Source organism: Mirounga leonina, unplaced genomic scaffold (assembly GCF_011800145.1).
Source record: "Mirounga leonina isolate KUSES-001 unplaced genomic scaffold, KU_Mleo_1.0 Mir_150, whole genome shotgun sequence".
NCBI classification, from domain to species: domain Eukaryota; kingdom Metazoa; phylum Chordata; class Mammalia; order Carnivora; family Phocidae; genus Mirounga; species Mirounga leonina.
Genome location: NW_023270374.1, coordinates 21300936 through 21319805, shown reverse-complemented (window position 1 = coordinate 21319805; position 18870 = coordinate 21300936). Strand labels below are relative to the sequence as shown.

Genomic DNA, 18870 nt, shown 5'->3' with positions numbered 1-18870 from the left:
GTAGTGAACCTACCCAGGAGGGCTGAACGGGCTGCTACCCTGAGGCCACCACAGGCTGAGGAATGGAATCCCCCCCACCCCCAGCGCTGCTTCTGCCACAAATGTGGGACTTTTCTTACAATACATTGAGGCAAGGAGGGTAAGGCAAGAATCTGGAAAGGCCCAGACCTTTAAAGCCAAAGAGCACCCAGAGGCCTCACTGGCTAAGAGGAAAGCCCACCAGTGCAGACCCTGAAGTCTCAGGTGAGGCTGCCGCCTGCGGCAGGGGAAGGAATTTCCTTTGGGGACACACAAATCCCCTAGGAATCTCTAGCCCCACCCCAGATCTCTAAATTCCTGGGTCTGGACTAGAGTCCAAGAATCAGAGCTTTTAATAAGCTTTTGTAATAGGTTCTGCTCCTCCCTGCCAGCACCTCATTCCCTGTTCCCCCCCCCCAACCCCCGGGGGCAGGGGAGGCAGCGGGCCTGTGGGAGGGGAGGAGAGCAGGTGGCTGGGATTTCGGGGCCCACAGGTGCCTGCTTGAAACCTCACGACGAACTGGTGCAGCACCTCCAGGCCCTCCTTCCCTCAGACTCACAGGGACTCACGGGGAGCGGGGAGAGTCTGGCGCACTTTCTCACAGACATTCTTCCAACGACTAGAATCTTCCATGCAGTAAACAGTTGTAGGAGTACAGAGTTTCCCCTGGGACTCCACAAAACTAAATTTTGAGTGAAAAGAATGCAGCCGAGTTGTTTAAGTACTTCTCCTGCCAGGGGCCCCGTGCAGGAAAGCTCGGTGGGCCTCGGAGGGCAGTGCGGCCAGCAGCTTGGTGGGTGCCGGGCCTCCCCACCGGCGCTCGCACCCACGTGCAAACCCTCACATGTCAGATGCATCCCGAAATGTGACTTCTCATCTGTCAAGCCACTGACCTGAATTGCAGCCTGACGGGGTTGCCGTGCCAGCTCGAGGCTGCCCTGTGACAGCCCCACTTGGTGTGGGTGCTGGTGGGGGACAGACGTACGACGACAGACAGGCACTGTGTCAGGAGGAAGCCCACAGCGGACAGACGTCAACCATCGCTTTATTAAGGCTCGGAGTGGCCTGCCAGTTGGGGGCCGAGTCATTCACTCCAGACCCCCGGCACGGAGCACTCCCGGCTCCCGGGTGACACCGAAGGTGGACGCTGTCTTCGAGATCCCGAGCCACAGTCTGCTGTGCTGCACTCACGTCTACCCTGCGGGCCGGGCCGGGATGTGTGCGCGGACCACGTGGGGGCCCCCAGCAGGTGGGGCCGGCTCTCACGGCCCTGGGCTCTGGCGGGGGAGGGGGTGGGGTGGCAGGGAGGCACAGGAGGGCAGGGATATTCCCCATCCCTCCCAGCCCAAACTATGGCTTTGTTATCCTATTGCCACTTGAGCAGGAGTGGGGTGCCCCCTCCCACCCCGTACTCTGGCCCGTGTGCTACACTGTGGAAGGAGACAAAGGGGAAAGCCCCTGGGGAAGAAAGGGCCCCTGTGTGCTTGGGACCCTGGCCAGACCTCAGGGGATCCTGACCCCCACTCTCTCAGCGACTCCCCTCGACGGGTCTTCTCGGGCCGAGGCTGCTCCCTCAGAAGTGGACCCGCAGCACGTCCTGGCTGGCAAACGGCCGCCGGCAGGCGGCGCACGCCACGGGCAGGGAGCGCTGCTTCTCACCCAGGCACGGCCGGCACAGGAGGTGGCCGCAGGGAAGCTGGTACACCGGCTCCTTTTTGAAGTAGGGAGAAAACACTCTTTTGCAGGAGGCGCACTCGGGGCCCGGGACGCTCCCAGGCTGCTCTGGTAAATTAGGGAGGAAAATAAGCCAAGGTTAGGGAAAGCGGCCCCCTGGCTCAGGCTCCGTCCCGATGGCCGGGCAGATGCCTGGAGCGGGACAAGAAGCTTCCCCACCCTCCACCCCTGTGGCAGTGTGGCTGTATCCCTCCTGAGGCCACTTCGGGCTGATCCAGGAGGACAGGGTGTTGCAGAGCCTGGGAACCTGGGAGGCCTCCCCTCAATGATTAAATCTTGGTGCTCCAATGAGCGCTCAAAAAAAGCTGGCTTCTGAGGGCAGGCAGGCCACACCGAGCCCTCCCTCCTGGTCTCTGAGCAGGACTTACTTTCCACTGGGACAGGCTGCCAAGGTCAGAATGGGGCACAAGCGCATCCTGACAACAAAACTACAAGGCGAGATGCCACAAGACAAGGAAAAAGCAGAGAGGGGTCAGGTGCAGCAGGGGCCAGGCAGGTGAGCAGAGGAAGGAGGGCACCAGAGGGGCAGGGCTGAGGTCTGTCTGCAGCAGACCTGCCTGCTGAGCCTGGCACCTGCTTCTCTTCAGCCCAGCAGCCCCCCTCCTGACCTGCCAATCCCCTTCCCATACTGCAGGTTCTCTCTTTCCCTGCTTCCTGCAGGGCCTCCCTGAATGAGGGCCACAGGGGCCGAGTCCTGCCACCTCCTCCCAAGCTGCATCCGCTGTGCTTCCTTTTCTTGTGGCCCTGGCCTCAGGAGGCTGCTCTTTCTTCCCCAGTCCACACCCCTCCGGAGAGGGTCAGGGTGGCTTCTTGGGGGAAGAAAAGCGACCAGCCATGCAGAAAGAAAGGGACAGCAAGTACAAAGAATGGCTGGTCTAGAACCAAACCAAACCAAACCAAGAGAATGGCTAGTCCATTAAAGACAGGACCCAGAGGTGTGACGTATGAGAATGGCTTTGGGTGAGACTGCAAAGGGGAGGGGAGGCGGGCTGGGGCACGCAGGACTTCACAGGCAGCGGGAGTTTAGATGTTATTCCAAGCTCAACCGGATGCGCTGAGAGGCATCTAAGAAGTGCAGAGCCACGAGCTGGTTAAGAGCATAAGAAGACCCCTCTGGCCCCTGTGAGCGACGGGCAAGGGTGGCTGCCGGGGAGCCGCAGGGCTGCTGAAGGATTCGGGGGCCACGGCACAGGAGCTGGGGCCGGGGGGCAGCAGAGAATGGGGCTCTGAGGCATGAGTACCGACAGGTATTGAGGAGTACCGACAGGACTTGGGGATAAATGGGTATCAGGAATGTCGAAGGAAACCAAGGATGAAGGGTAGAAGATGCTGCTGTTTATCAGCAATGGGGTTATGGGAGGTGGGGGGAACCTCCAGAGGGTGTTTGCAGTTCTGAGTTAGAATTTCACTCAAGAAATATCCATGAGTTTCCCATGGGGAGGTGCCAGGCAGCTGTCAGGGAGGTTGGGGTCTGAGCTCCAAGGAGAGGAAGGAGCTGCAGGTGAGTATGGGTAGTCACCGGCCGGTGCGCTCTTGCTGGGAGGAAGAGAAGAGAGTCCAGCACCAGAGTCTGGAAGAGACAGAAGAGTCAGCAGTGGAAACTGCAAAGGGATGGTGAAAACAGAGAGAAAGAGTGTGCCACCCGGAAGGCCAAGCAAGAGAGAAGGTGTTTCTGAGAAGCCACATCAGACACTGCTTGGAGTCCCTGGAAACCACCGGTCACCTGGACAAGAAGGTTCTGGGGGCTGGCCAGGGTAGAAACATAATCAGAGAGACAGGGGGTGGGTATGAGAAGCGAAGGGGTAAGATGGCCTGGGATCCAGACAAGAGCTCAGCCCGGCTCTGGATGGGCAACAGGAATCGAGTGTCTGCCTTATCATGAGCTCCTTCAGGCTTCATCTTGTAAAAACTGTCCCAGCATTTCAGCAGGTTCTCTCACTTTGTAGCCTAGTTGATTCTATCATCTTATGTGGTCCCAGATTCAGGGTAGGCAAAAACTGGCTCAGTAAGCTGCCCCCGTTCTTTGCTGAAACAACACCAGGGACAATGTTGACAGGAAGGGATGAAGAGGACAATGCCAGACTCCCTCCACAGTTACATAAAATAAACCACACACAGGTCGGATGGGAGAAGACAGATTAGATATGAAAACTAAACAAAGAAGGAGAAACAAACAAAAGTCCTTAGGACAGAACAATTAATATTAGATCTTACCCAAAACACCACAGAGCTGCCAAGCCCTAGGTCCACAGAATTACTAAGACTTAACTAAAGAAAGCCTTTCTTGTGAAGAGTTACACTTCACAGCAGCCCCTCAACTCCCCCCCGGAAAAGGAAAGAGACCGGGGTCTCCCTGAGGCCCGAGCACCAGGGCTGAGGAAGCCGGGCATGGCGGTAGGCAGAGCCCCGGAGGCGAAGCCCAGCCTCCTGTTCCAGGGCTCCCAGGAGACAGATGGGGCCCTGGTTACCCGAGCCGGCGCCTGGCCTCCAGGAGGTGCTGCTTTCTCTCGCGCCCAGCTGCTGGAGCTGCCCCCTGGCCAGCCGAGCCGTGAAGGAGGGCATGGAACCAAGGGTCGACGTCAAGGCAACTTCCAAGCTTTGTGACAGCTTCTGCTCATGGGACACCGGACCTGACAAAAGATGCACAGACCACAATATCCAGAAAGAGGTTCAGCAAGAGAAGAGCAAGCCGTTAAGTCCTTGGAGGACTACTCGAACAGCACTTCCAGCTTCGAATGGACACAAATGTAAAGAACCTCCTCCAGGGGCGCCTGGGTGGCTCAGTTGGTTAAGCGACTGCCTTCGGCTCAGGTCATGATCCTGGAGTCCCGGGATCGAGTCCCGCATCGGGCTCCCTGCTCGGCAGGGAGTCTGCTTCTCCCTCTGACCCTCCCCCCTCTCATGTGCTCCCTCATTCTCTCTCTCTCAAATAAATAAATAAAAATCTTTTAAAAAAAAAAAAGAACCTCCTCCATAATGTCCACTCGTGGATTGTGATGACAGAATACCAGCAGTTAAAGCCCTGGGGACCCACCCCACCCAGCTTCCAGGGTTCCTGGGCTCTGGCTCTAGCTTTCCTCGTCCTGGACAAACTGCTGGGCAGGCCCGGGCCACCTGGTGGCTCCCCTGCGGAACTGCACCCTACTTTCTGCAGGTCTTGCAGGCCAAGGAAATGATTGGGCGAAGGCCCAGCTTTGTGCCCCTGCTCCCTGTCCACTCCCTCACCAGCAGCCTTTCCTCGTCTCCTCCCTTCCGGGACCCCTGCCACTCCGCAGGGCCACTGGCCTGCACCTCTGGGCACTTGTGTCCTCTCCCTCCTACTGAGTAAAGCAAAGTGGTCATTACCAAGTGGAATAACAAAGACCTCACTTTGCCCACTCCATGATCTAAGGGACCTTCTCGGTGTGGTCCACAGAAAGCCAAGCAGTGGGCTGAGGGTGAAGGCAAAGGGGGAGGGGGACAGCTGTCCACGAAAGAACCCAGAGACCTGCCTGGTAGCAGGGTTCACAAAACCGCCCTAAAGCAGAGAGTAAAACACTTTGTCTACAGTTTGTAGGACTTGCTTGGGACCTTGAAGCGCAGGTCAGCACGGTCCTATGTCACAACAAATCTGTCAAGGCCAACACTACCGGAGACCTCAGAGACCTCAGGGTCTGAGGACCTTTCCTTGTCTCACCCCGCTGCACCTCGGATGCTTCCAGGAGTTTCTGAGGGTCATATTAACTAAAACTTATACTCAAAACCAGATGTAACCTTTAAGCACACTATTTGCCTATGGTTTTTACAGTAAGAGAGGAAATCAGAAGAATGATAAAACCTAAACAGACTAATTTTCATAAGAAAAAAGAAAGTGTCAAAGAGCTACCTCCAAAACACCTGGCACGAACAGTCATGGGCAAATTCTACCAAATATGTAAAAGAGTAAATGATCCTAATATTATTACATGTTCTAGTACATGTGCTGCCAAAGCGACCACTCTATTACATTGTTCTAAAGTTTAGTAGAGGAAAACTTCTTAATTCTTCTTATGGAGCAAATAAATCTTTGATAACAAAACACGACCAAAGATGGCATGCACCCATGCATACATACACACGACAGTCCAAATTATTTATGCAAAATAAAACACTAGCAAACAGAACCAAGCCGAACATTAAAAGAAGCATGACCAAATGGAGTTTCTTCCAGGAATGTAATACTGGCTCAATATTAAGAAGCCTATTAATGTATTTTTTCACATTAAAAGATCTCAGGATGAAAAATCGTAGCATCATCTCCATTGACACTGAAAAGGCATTAGACAAAATTCAACCACCAATCTTAGATAAAAACAAATAAACAAAAAAACCACCACTGAACAAAATAAGAATCAGTGGTGTGGGAGAGCATCTGAAATGGTTCCCAATGAGACCCACCTCCAGATACTCCTGCCTTGGGGACCCGGGTACCCCCACCCCTTGAGTGTGGGCTGGGCTCAGCGACTCGCTTCTAACAGGATATAGCAAACATGATAGGATGTCACCGCCACGACTGGGTTATACAAGACTGTGACTTCCACCTTGTTTGCACACACTGTGGCCGTGGCTGTGGAAGACTGTGAAGCAGGTGGCCCAGCCAAACCACGCCTGGATTGCTGACCAGAGAAGCTATGAGATCATGCACGTGTGGTGCTTTACACCAGTAAATGCGGGGGTAATTTAAGGCGGCAAGGCCTAAAGCACAGGGCAACAGCACCAAGTGTCACCTGGGAAGTGTAGGGATGACCACAGACATGGACGCAGGACGTGGAGTACCTGTTGAGCAGTCCATGTGTGTCAGCCCCAGCTCACTGGCAGCTTTCATTTTCTTAGCGGTGTGCTCTGAGGTAGTGGGTAAGACCAGAAGGCTTGTGGTGGAGAAACAGGAAGCATCGATGCCGAGGCTACCGTCTGGGGCGTGTTCAGCCTGCTCCATCTTCCTTTTCCGAGAGGGCAGAGCAATGGAAGAGGGGGTGACTGCCAATGCAGTCTGTGCTCTCCCGAGCAGATGGCAGCCAGGAATGGAGTGCTGGAGCAGGAAATGGTCGATCCGGGCCTTCAGGGAGGGGTGAGGCAGGGGCTGGGAGTGCGGAGTAAAGGCCACCCCCGTGAAAGGGTCGCTGGGCACTCGGCCCCACGCGGCTTCGCTGCGGTTACACTTCTCCAGCGTGCTCTGGTCGATGACCTTGCCTGAGGGCAGCAGCATGGGGCAAGGCATGATCTCCAGGGTGATGGGATCCAGGAACTCCTCAGGCACATCCCGAATTACCTCGGCTAGCTGCTGCAGGCTGGAGGGGGCCTGCTGGCCCTCGGACAGGCCTGCGGCATCGCAGTCACTCTCCATGGGCAAGGCGGGGGCCTGCAGAGCCAAGTCCTGAGGGAGGCTCTCGGAGGCAAGCAGCAGAACACTGTCTATCACCTCCTGAGAGCAGGTTTTAGCTGGCTGACCCCACACTTCCAACCGTTTGATGCAAGGGATTCCGCTGCCTGTCACGTGGGTGATACAGATCTTGAGATGGGCCACGTGGCTAAGAGAAAGAGCCCCTTTATTCCAGAGCTCCTGTGCCACAACAGCGGGAGAGGGGAGTGTGGCTTCCATTGGGCCAAAAGGTGGCCTGGCCTTGAAGCCCCTGTGGCTAAACACCACTTGGCTCTGGTTTTTCAGTAAGACTTTGCCTACCAAGGTGAATGCCTCCTTGTCCGGCATGGATGGCTCGGCTGGGCCCGGGGCCCGGCACTCGGGGGCATTCCAAGACGCTCTGCTGGATGAGGCGGATGTGTACATTTCCAGGCCTGTGACATTCTGGCCTCCCCCAGCTGTGAGGTCTATGTTAATCCTACAGATTTCCACACTGAAGGGAAAGGAAACGGTCACATAGACTGGTGGCTTAATGAAATACTCTGTCCTAAAACCATGACTTCTCTTTGTGAGGTCTTCAGAGATGAGATTTTCTACTTCATAACCATCAGCTGATATCTAAAGTTAATGACAAATATGAGATGCATTCATTTGATGAGATCCAAATGAAGACAACCAGTTTTCAAGAACTTGCCACTTCTAAGAAAATTATTTAAAGAAAGTATTAAGTTCCTCATTTAAAATGCCCCCTATCACACCGAATTCTCCTGGGGTTTTTTTTGGGGGGGGGGGGAGGCACTCAAGATCAGGTCAAAGGCCAAGGGCAACTTGTTCCTAAGTACTGCCTATTCTTAAAAAATACGAACAAGGAATAAAAAAAAAATCTTAAAAAAAAAAAAAAAAAAAGGGCGCCTGGGTGGCTCAGTTGGTTAAGCGACTGCCTTCGGCTCAGGTCATGATCCTGGAGTCCCAGGATCGAGTCCCGCATCGGGCTCCCTGCTCGGCAGGGAGTCTGCTTCTCCCTCTGACCCTCCTCCCTCTCCTGCTCTCTCTCTCTCATTCTCTCTCTCAAATAAATAAATAAATAAATCTTAATAAAAAAAAAATTAAAAAAAAAAAAAAACGAACAAGGGGCCCCTGGGTGGCTCAGTCAGTTAAGTGGCTGCCTTCGGCTCAGGTCATGATCCCAGGGTCCTGGGATCGAGCCCCACATCGGGCTCCATGCTCAGCGGGAAGCCTGCTTCTCCCTCTCCCACTCCCCCTGCTTGTGTTCCCTCTCTCGCTGTGTCTGTCAAATAAATAAGTAAAATCTTAAAAAAAAAAAAAAATACGAACAAAACTCTGCTCAACCCAACCAAAAATCCCTTCAAAATAATGTCTCTGAGAAAAAAAGGGCTGATATACTAGTGTTTTTCTTTTTATTTCAGAGGATGAAACCAGAGAGATTTAGGGGGAAACAAAGATATTCACTAAAGTTCTTAATTTTGTATTTGGACTCTAACCAATTATAAGTTTCCCTAGCAAGGCACAATGAACAGTCTTCTTGTAAATCTTTGATTGTTGGAACTTGGGTTAAAAAAAGGTGTGTTCAGAAACAAGGACTATAAGACTACAGGAAATCTAGAACAGTGAATATGCTATGGGGTGGGAATGTGAGTAACTTTTTCCCCTCTTAAATTTCCAGTATTTGTTATAACTGGTAGAGATCTTTTTTTTTTTTAAGATTCTATTTATTTATTTGACAGAGAGAGACACAGTGAGAGAGGGAACACAAGCAGGGGAAATGGGAGAGGGAGAAGCAGGCTTCCCGCTGAGCAGGGAGCAGGGAGCCTGATGCGGGGCTTGATCCCAGGACCCTGGGATTATGACCCAAGCGGAAGGCAGACGCTTAACGACTGAGCCACCCAGGCACCCCACCCAGGCGCCCCACAGGTAGAGATTTTAAGATACAGGTACCCCCCCATCTGAAAGCTCACATCACACCCCTTTGCTTTTATGAAAGACCTACATTAGACCTGTTTTTACCAACCAAAAGAAATCCAGAGAGAATTTTTGCTTTTACAAAGAAAAGTCATTATCACACTAACATAGGTCTTTCGTAAAAGCAAAGTGGCCTAAGGTGAACTTTCGGAAGGCAGGGGATAATCTTCATTTTACGCCATTTCAGCTTATGAAAGGTTTCATAGGAATGTTCTTCTTAGATGGCAGGGGGAAATTGTGTCTCTGTTGGCAGAAATCAGTTTCACAATCTGGGAACCTGAAATAGTATGCTGTGTGCAGAAGGTCCAAATCAGGGGAGGGTTCAGATCTCCCCTTGCAGTTTCCTTACTCCTTGCTCTGGGCTGTGGAAAGATACCCTCCTTTGCACAAAAAGGGAAGCAGCTTAATTCAAATAATAAAGAAGGAATCCAAATAACAAATACAAGCCATCATTTCTAGCGTGGGAAGTAAGCGGGAAGAACGGCAGGGGAGAGACAGTATCTCTACCTTCACTAGGACTTTGAGCGGAATTAAATCTTATCATCAGAGGGAAGAGCACAATGAATACGACCCTCCAGAAAATGAGCTACAGCTCACCTTCTAACAATGCTGTATGATTCTGGACGTGGGGCCTGACCCATGCTTACCTAAGTATCACCTGGTGGGATCTAAAACAGAGAAGGTGAAAGCACATCACACCTCCACACACACAAGGCAGGAATGGGGAAAAACATGGGAAGTAGCCATCGTATATTTATGTGCATACACTTGTTTTGTTTACCTTGTTGCAATAAATTCTTGGTCTGAACTGTGGGAGGCAAAGATTGATGACCATCTTTGTGGCTGAAAGGGTAGCTTCCAAGCATCAGAAATAGCCTTCAATAAAAAACAAAACTTGGTATTAGACAAGTTAAAGTTCAATTCTAAACTTTTAGGAGTTGATTCCTAAGGGAAGAGAATCAAACAGGGTAACAAGACTTCCATGCACATGAGAATGGTCTCATCGTATCATACATGTAATGCTAAGGAAGAATGAGTCACTGAAAAATTGCAGAGGAGCTTTTTTTTAAGTTTTATTTATTTAAGTAATCTCTACCCCCAACGTGGGGCTCGAACTCACAATCCCGAGATCAAGAGTCTCACGTTCCACCGACTGAGCCAGCCAGGCGCCCCGATAGAGGGGCTTTCTCTTGCACCCTGAGCAGGTTGGCCAAGACTGCTGGTTCTCTGGCTGACAGCTAGACCCAGTGGAGGCAAGGGCCTGTCAGCTCTGCAAGGGGCTCCCCACGGGAAAGGGAGGGTCAAAAGTGGCAGAGCATAGAGAATAGAACTACTCAGCCAGAGGGTTCCGAATGGAACAGGTCACAGAATATAATCACAGTGCTAGGTATCTTTGTCATTTAACACCTGTCAATGCAATTGCATTTTCTTATTAAAACAAAAAATTAGAAGAGTCCAAAACACCATCATTGAGAAACAGAAAATCTTAGACTTGGAAAGCACCGTAAAAGAACATCTAATCCAAACAGCAATTTAATGATGAATGTCCAGGCTGGGGGAAATGGGTGAAGCTGGTCACAAGGTACTAACGTGTAGTTATAAGCTCTGGGGAGGAAATGTACAGCATGATGACTATAGTTAACACTGTATCGTACATCTGAAAGCTGCTGAGAGTAGACCTTAAAAGTTCTCATCACAAGGAAAAAAGCTGGAACCATGTGAGGTAATGGATGTTAACTAAACTGACTATGGTAAGCATTTTGTATTATATACAAATATTGAAATCATTATGTGGTACATCTTAAACTTATTCAATGTGATATGTCAATGAATAGCTCAATAAAACTGGAAGAAAAACAAAGATCAATGTCCAAAAGCCTTTGGTATTCTTTGTACAGAAGCGGGGAAACCACTAGAAATAGCCCTCCTAGCAGCAGGGCTTGCCAATGGCTCTGAACTCCTTGGGTGAGGCCAGCCAGGCATTCTATGTTTTTCTATCTGGCAGACAAGACAACAAAAACTGTCAGCCCGACAGGGACAGGGTTACCCTCTCGGGTCTGTGTTATCATGATCGGTAGGTACTTTCGGCTCAGGTCATGATCCCGGGGTCCTGGGATCGAGCCCCACTTCGGGCTCCCTGCTCAGTGGGGAGTCTGCTTCTCCCTCTGCCTCTGTGATCTCTCTCACTCCTGCTTTCTCGCAAATAAAATCTTAAAAAAAAAAAAAAAAGAGGGAGATGAATCTGATGATGTAGAAAACCCTTGGCCTGAAGTCTCCTATTCTTTGTGAACCTGTGTTGAAATTCTTAGTACTTCACACTTTGTGAGGCATGCATGCCCATCTCTCTGTCAGAATATTCGAGAATCTGGCCTGGAATCAACATGGACTAGTTTATAGAATTCTTTTTTTCTCCCCCGGGGGAAGACTGTGTTAACAACGTTTCCGGCTTCTGACACTTCTCTTGTTCTCCACAACAACTCAAAAATGAGTGTATGAGGAACTGCACCTGCAAATGTTCTCAGGGCCCTTATATATGCCCCCTCTGGGCCAGGAAACCAGAACATATTCTGAGTAGCACTGCCCTCAGTTCTCCTGCCCAATTAGGGCAGTGGCTTCTTGTTAAGTCTTTTGGTTTTGTTGTCAATGTACAATTAAGCCATTGCCTTTAATTGAATATGGAAGCAGTAAAATGAATATAAAGCCCGGACCAAGGAAACGAAACACTTCTTCTGGAAAAGCCAGCCTAAAATGCCCCAGGAGGACCGATGACAGTGACCCAGGTGGTGACATAACAGATGTGCGAGTGTGGGCGGGGCTGGCCCTGAGCCAACGCGAGGTCAGCCATAGCTGCAGGCCATCCAGACCTCGGGCTTTGTCCTGATGGGACGGGGCTTTGCTAAGAACAAGCAAGGAGACAGAAACTGTGTCATTACATCAAAATGCTGAGAGGTGGTTGAGATAAGTCAGATAAAGGGCCCCAGGTCTGCAATCACCTCCACCCCACCGTCCACTTCTTAGGCCTTTTCTCTCTCCGACTTTCAGGGACAAAAACAAACCCACAGAGAAACACTGTCAGCTCCTTAAAGTGTGGATCTGATTTCCCAGCGGGAGGCACTGATTTCACTAACCTTTACCTTCTTCCTATCTCCTTGTTATCTTCTTGGGACACTTCACACTGTGGGCTTCTAACTTTCATTTATTCTACACATCATGACATTCATTTCTCTGAGAACTTAAATGCCAGGACCAGAACAAGTCGGGCAGGGGTCCTCTGGAAGCCACGATGAAGGGCTTACCTGTGAGTATGAAGCCAAATGGAAAAGTCTTCAAATACTATCCGAGGACCCAACTCAATCATAAATGGCAGCGCGAAATGAGGTTGCCCAGAAGTGACCGCCCTCAGGACTACCGTGCCCTTTGCCTTTAACCCTGGCTCAGCTATCACCCGATACCTGCTCCCGCAGTCGGACTGGAGAGGTGACCTGGATGAGGGCAAGCCAAAGGGCTTCCAAACTTCAGCTACCTCATAACTTTAAAAATCCCCCTTCAGACACCTGAGAGGGGAGACTGACTGTCCCTCCAACCAGCAGGACAAGATACAAGGTTTTATCTGCACCGTGTCATAGCAACACAAACAACTCCTAGTGAGTCATGAGACAAGGACCCTCCAGTAGCAAAACACAACTCCGGCTAGAAAGACACATACATAAGATGGCTTAGAGAAGGCCATCAGGGATTTTATTCAGTTTTAATCTTACTAACTGGTTAGCCCTTAAGTGGATACTAATGTCTTTAGTCTGCAGATGAAGACACTGTGGCTTAAAGAGAGGTGAAGCCAGCTTCTAAACCTTCCAAACCACTCTGGTTACTATCTACTTGGACATCATTTACCTTGAAGGATTTACTAGGAATTTTTTTTTTTTTTTAAGATTTATCTATTTGAGAGAGAGAGAGTACATGGAGGGAGTGGCAGAAGGAGAGGATCTTCAAGCAGACTCCCCACTGAGTGTGCACCGCCCCCCCAAGCATGGAGCCCGACATGGGGCTAGATCCAATGACCCACAAAGTCATGACCTTAGCCAAAACCAAGAATCGGATGCTTAACTGACGGACCATCCAGAAGCCCCTTATCAGGAACTCATATGGACACTTTACAACTTTATTTTTTTTCCCTCTTACTTAGGTCAGACTTCCATACCATTCATTTTTAAAAAATCAATTCTCCCAAACCTAAATTAATGTGGCTATCCTCTACAATGTAGAAATTTGGAAACCTTGACCATGACTGCCCCTTCCAACATGTATTGGATCAAGCCTCAAGCTGTTTTTTAGGAAAATCTTTAGATATGCTAGCTCTCTACTCAAGCATCTTACCTCATGAGTCTTCTCAACCTTCCTAAGAGGTTGTTAATACCATTAGCCAAATATTAAAGCTTATGGACCTACATCTGACCAGACGTAGTTCACTTGTTCACAGCCCTTACCAAAATCTAATTTGAGAGAATATTTATGGAGACTGTTCAGTCCATCCACATTAAATTCTTTGTAATGCGAGTCTAAGTGGCACCTCTTTTTCCTGCGCCCCACCCCCCCACCAGACTGCTGCATTCATATCCCACACCACCATCTGACAGGCTGCTTAGCAGTGTGGATCCTCAGCTGTAGCAAAGATAAATGTAACATGCTGATAAAAATTTAGTGGCCTATCTGTGAAAATTCACAGGACACCAGGGTAGCACGACACATCACCTGGGAATCGTAACTGTAGTCTCTATAACATAACCTCCCCCTGAGCTGCTCCTCAGGGCAGTGTACTGGACCATCCTCATGTTCAAATCCCATACACAGCCATCACCACACTCCTGGAACCGCTGCAAATAGCTTTACCAACTACTGATTTTTTGTGTGGCCCATTAGCAAGGAATTTCATAAGAAGCACCTCTATGAAGCTGGCTCCTGTTTTATTAGGTTGTTAAGAGGATCATTCTTTACTCTGGATGGTATCCTCTTCGAAACCCATGAGAAAATTTTTGGTCTCAGTACTAGGAAAAGTTGTTTCTTCCGATCAACTCAATATTTTATGGTATGAATATGAATCATATAAATTGATCATGATCCTTTCTTTATTTTGGCTGCTGGAAAGCTCAGAATAAATCTGTGGCCCATCCCTCCAGATTTCTCTTTGCCTGAATTCTTCAGTTATTTTTATGCCATAGTGTGTATATATTTTGAAAGCTACCTTAAAATCATTATGGAACAAGACAGAGTAAAATTAACAAACCACTCTCCTTCTGGTAGACATTTAGGTTGCTGGCAACTTTTTACTATTACAGTATTAAGATAAAAATCTTGGGGAACCTGGGTGGCTCAGTCGGTTAAGCACCTGCCTTTGGCTCAGGTCATGATCCTAGTGTCCTGGGATCGAGCCCCCCATCAGCCTACCTGCTCAGCGGTGAGTCTGCTTCTCCCTCTCCCTCTGCCCCTAACCCCCCTTCCCGCTCATGCTCTCTCTCTTGCTCTCTCTCAAATAAATAAAATCTTAAGGAAAAAAACCCCATAAAAATCTTAAGTCAATTTTTGTCTTAGTACAATTTTGACTTTTTTTCTTAAGGAGTCCTACATGTCTCTTGTTAAGGTGGCTATTTATTAATAGGATCCTTTTATCTCATTAATTATTCTAACCAGTTTTGCTATATAGAGGAAACTTTTTCACTTGGGTATCTATAGTATGTTCAGCTGTCTTATTAAACCAATTGATTTTAACAGATTTTCAGTTGTTTTTTTAGGGGGGGTTTCTACAATCTCAATAATGAGAGCCTCTTTCTCAAAACGGTAACCCTTTTGTCTCTCATCTTCATTAGCTAGAACTTCCAGAATTATATGAAATAATAATAGAGTTACCATGCTTGTTTTGTTCCATTAGAAAATGGTTCTAGTGTATCATTTCTGAAATAATGCTGATTGAAATATTCTTTTTATGTTAATAAAGCATTCTAATTTTCAGAGTTTTCTGAAAATCAGGGATAGGCTTTGAATTCTGATTTTCCCTATATATTGAGTTTTATTATCTTTCTTATCTGACAGACTAATGAGAGATAGCACATTTTTCTAATTTTAAACCATCCTTTTATTCCTAGATAGGCTCTATTTGGTTGTGGCAGATTGTTCTTTAAATGTTTTTCAAATTCTACTGAATTTGATTGCTCCTATCTAATTTTAGACGAGATGTTATTGCACATTCATATAACATTTATAAGCCCTGTGCTAGACACTGGAATACAGAGATAAAAATGAAATGGTCAGGTGGTGAAACTATTCTGCGTGATACCGTAATGATACACTTGTGACATTAGGCATTTGTCAAAATCCACAGAACCATACAACACAGTGATCCTTAATTTACATGAACTTCAGTTAATTATAATGTTTCGATATTGGCTCACCAATTATAACAAATGTACCACACTAATGCAAGATGTTAGTATTAGAAGAAATGGTATGCAAACAAGAGGAGGTATACGGGAACTCTCCATATTATCTGCTCAATTTCTCTTAAACTTAAAACCACTCTAAAAAATTAAAGCCTATTTTTTTCATTTTAAAATTTTTTGAAGATTTTATTTATTTGAGAGAGAGAGAGAGCACGAGAAGAGGGGTGGGGCAGAGGGGGAAGCAGACTCCGCACGGAGCAAGGGAGCCCGATGTGGGGCTCAATCTCAGGACCCCAGGACCATGACCTGAGCCAAAGGCAGTTGCTTAACCAACTGAGCCACCCAGGCGCCCCTTAAATCTTTTTCTTTTTAACATTTTTTTTTTAAGTAATCTCCATACCCAACGAGGGGCTCCAACTCACAACCCCGAGATCAACAGTCACATGCTCTACCGACTAAGCCAGCCAGGCACCAATTAAAAAAAAAAAAAAAGCCTATTAATAAGAAGAATTGGGGGGTAGTGACTGAAACAACTTAAACAACTGGAGATCAAGCTGAAACGAATGAATGTGCCATGGAAGAAGAGTGGCAGATCCTTTTGAAAACATCTTACAAATGACAGTATCTGTTTCTTTGGCAAATAGTGACGTCCAAACACTAGGATTCTCTAGGATTCCGTCAGCATTCAAGGACGTTATGTGATCTTATCACCTCTCGGGTTCCAACACCCCTGATCTTTTAAGGTCAAGGGCCTCCTGCCTTAATGCTTAATCCAGAAAAAAAGAATGGCTCAGCTCAACATATGAAAATGCAGACAGCCTCACCCAGGAAGACTCTCCTCAGCCCTGCCTGGGAAATGGCCATGTTACCTGAACTCCTGCAAATACTTAAAGTATTTACTTATACATTTACTTCCGTAAATACTTAAAAATGAGAGCCTCCTTTTCCAGAGTTGGGATCTAAGTACAAGAGAGACTGGGTCTGAGTATAAACTGAAGGCCATGGATCATGGCTGAAGTGCTCTGCAGTTCAGAGAAGTCGCCTGGAGCCAGATAATCGAGGCATTATAAGACAGCAAGATAATACAGGTTTATAAGCGCGTCGATTTATTAGAGATTTTTTTTCCTTTCTTAAAGGAAGTATTTCAGATAAAAAGGTAAAGAATATAGTAAACACTCTTATACCCACCTCCTAGCTTTAGCAGATGTGAACATTTTGCCAGGTTTGCTTCTCATTTCAGTGTTAAGAAAAAACTGAAAAGATACAAACAAAACCCACACTAATCCTTATTTCTTCTCCTTTTTTACCAACAGGCAAACTCTGTCTGAAGTTGGGGTCTCTCATCTGAATCAGTATTGAGTATGTGTGTATCTATAAACAATATGCACTGGTCTTATGTATTTTTAATGTACCTTCATGATATTACACCGTGCCCATCATCTCACAACTGGCTTTTCCATTCAGCATTATTATTCTAAGGTTTCCCATGTTGAAATGTCGGTATCTAATTTATTCATTTTAACTTCTCCATAATATTCAATTGCAGGACTAAAAACAGTTTATTTTTCCATTGCCCTATTACATATGTTGTTTGTAATTTTTTTACTATGAAAAAATGCTGTAATAAATATTCTCTACAAGAGTCTTGTGAAAAAAAAAAAAGAAAGAAGACAAAGAAAAAAATAAATAAATGAAATGGTCCTGTTCGCAAGTCTTGAGCATGATGGACCTCCTTCCAACAGTGACTATGGAATAGAAAAGTTTGCAACAGAGCTCTCTGCAAATGGCATTCAGAGTAGGGAAGGATGGCCTAAGTGAATGTTTTTTCAATCTGTGGTTTTGAAATCAAGTTATGGGTTGAAAAAAGAAATATTAACTGAAAGAGAAGATAAAATATCAAAATGCACACAATATGGACATTATTTCATGAAACTTTTTTTTTTTTTTTTAGGATTTTAAGAAATCTCTACACCCAACGTGGGGCTTGAACTCACAACCCAGAGATCAAGTTGCATGCTCCACCGACTGAACCAGCCAGGTGCCCCTAGTGTATGAAACTTTTGCTTCAGTTTTATCCAAATACATATAACAAATTATATCCTAGGACCAATATAAAATTTCTTATTGTGGCTCTTGATGGAAAAAAAAATGGAAAAATACTGGCCAAAAGTATACCCAGAGAATTCAGGGAAGAATTCACAGGAGTAATGTTTGAAATGGAGACAACGAAGACATATGCCTGACCTCATGGACAACTCTGAAATGGGACAGATACTACATACTAATGGTACAATGGACAATATGTACTTGACTATGGGAGTCAGGCAGCAAGAACAGGAACAGGGGAAAGACACAAGGGACGGGGACCAGTAATAGCCAATGCATAGAGATGGGACAGTGAGGCTGGTTTAGAAAATGCTGAATATACCACTTAGCTTCTTAGAACGAGAGGAGGAGACAGGGATGGAAACGCAGATGCAGATGGGGGAGGGCCTTGAATGTTAACGCCAAGGGGCTTGAGACTACTTTACCTATGGTCTGAGGTAGTGTTTTTCTCCCAAATTGCAGATCAAGAATCAAGAACTCACATTACTGAGACATAACCAGAGTTTTTTTTGTTGTTTTTTTTTTAATTAAGTAGAATAGAGTCAGAGTATACCATACATGAGGACGGGAAGTGTTTTGTGAAACCTGTGAATATAATTGAAACTATATTTCTATCTATCTATTATTCTGGGTTGTTTAATCTCTACACCTCACGTGGGGTTCAAACTCACAGCCCCAAAATCAAGAGTCACATCCTCTACCAACTGAGCCAGCACCATTAGTCTGGGTTTTGATGTAAAAGACATTTCTTACTGAGGACTGTGATAAAAGAAAGTTTGAAAGCTACTGGTCAGAAGGAAGTCATAGAAGGCTTCTAACCAGGGAAAGAAATGACACTAATGAAAAGCCTGCCATTAACTGCCCAGATGACAAAGCAATTCTGAACCACTTAGAGGCAATTCACCCTTCAAGGGGTTCCCGCTATCTTTTTTGTACTACATGAGGGGCTATCTTTGCAAATGGCTTCCTGAAGGCATCAAAGTACACACTACTAAGAAATATACTAGCAATCTCAATTTCTCCCTGGGCATTTTCTTCCTTTAATTATTTATTTATTTATTTTTTTAAAGATTTTATTTATTTGACAGAGAGAGAGAGACAGCGAGAGAGGGAACACAAGCAGGGGGAGTGGGAGAGTAAGAAGCAGGCCTCCTGCAGAGCAGGGAGCCCAATGCGGGGCTCGATCCCAGGACCCTAGGATCATGACCTGAGCCGAAGGCAGA

The 18870-nt window shown here is 47.2% G+C and overlaps 1 protein-coding gene across 6 annotated transcripts in view; it reads right to left on the bottom strand.

Moving 5' to 3' along the window:
- Positions 1 to 1047: 1047 nt before the first annotated feature.
- Positions 1048 to 18870, bottom strand: part of UBOX5 (U-box domain containing 5) — a 38595-nt gene continuing 20772 nt past the window's right edge. For 4 of the 6 annotated variants that reach the window (XM_035005989.1, XM_035005987.1, XM_035005988.1 and 1 more), the window contains exons 2-5: positions 9892 to 9986; positions 6548 to 7748; positions 4222 to 4383; positions 1048 to 1801 (exon numbers count right to left, since the gene is read on the bottom strand). In XM_035005989.1, the coding sequence (XP_034861880.1) occupies positions 1593 to 1801; positions 4222 to 4383; positions 6548 to 7748; positions 9892 to 9945 (1626 nt within the window). In that variant the 5' untranslated portion in view covers positions 9946 to 9986 and the 3' untranslated portion in view covers positions 1048 to 1592. The remainder of the gene's footprint in view (positions 1802 to 4221; positions 4384 to 6547; positions 7749 to 9891; positions 9987 to 18870) is intronic. The other 2 variants (XM_035005991.1, XM_035005992.1) reach the window with 2 other exon arrangements.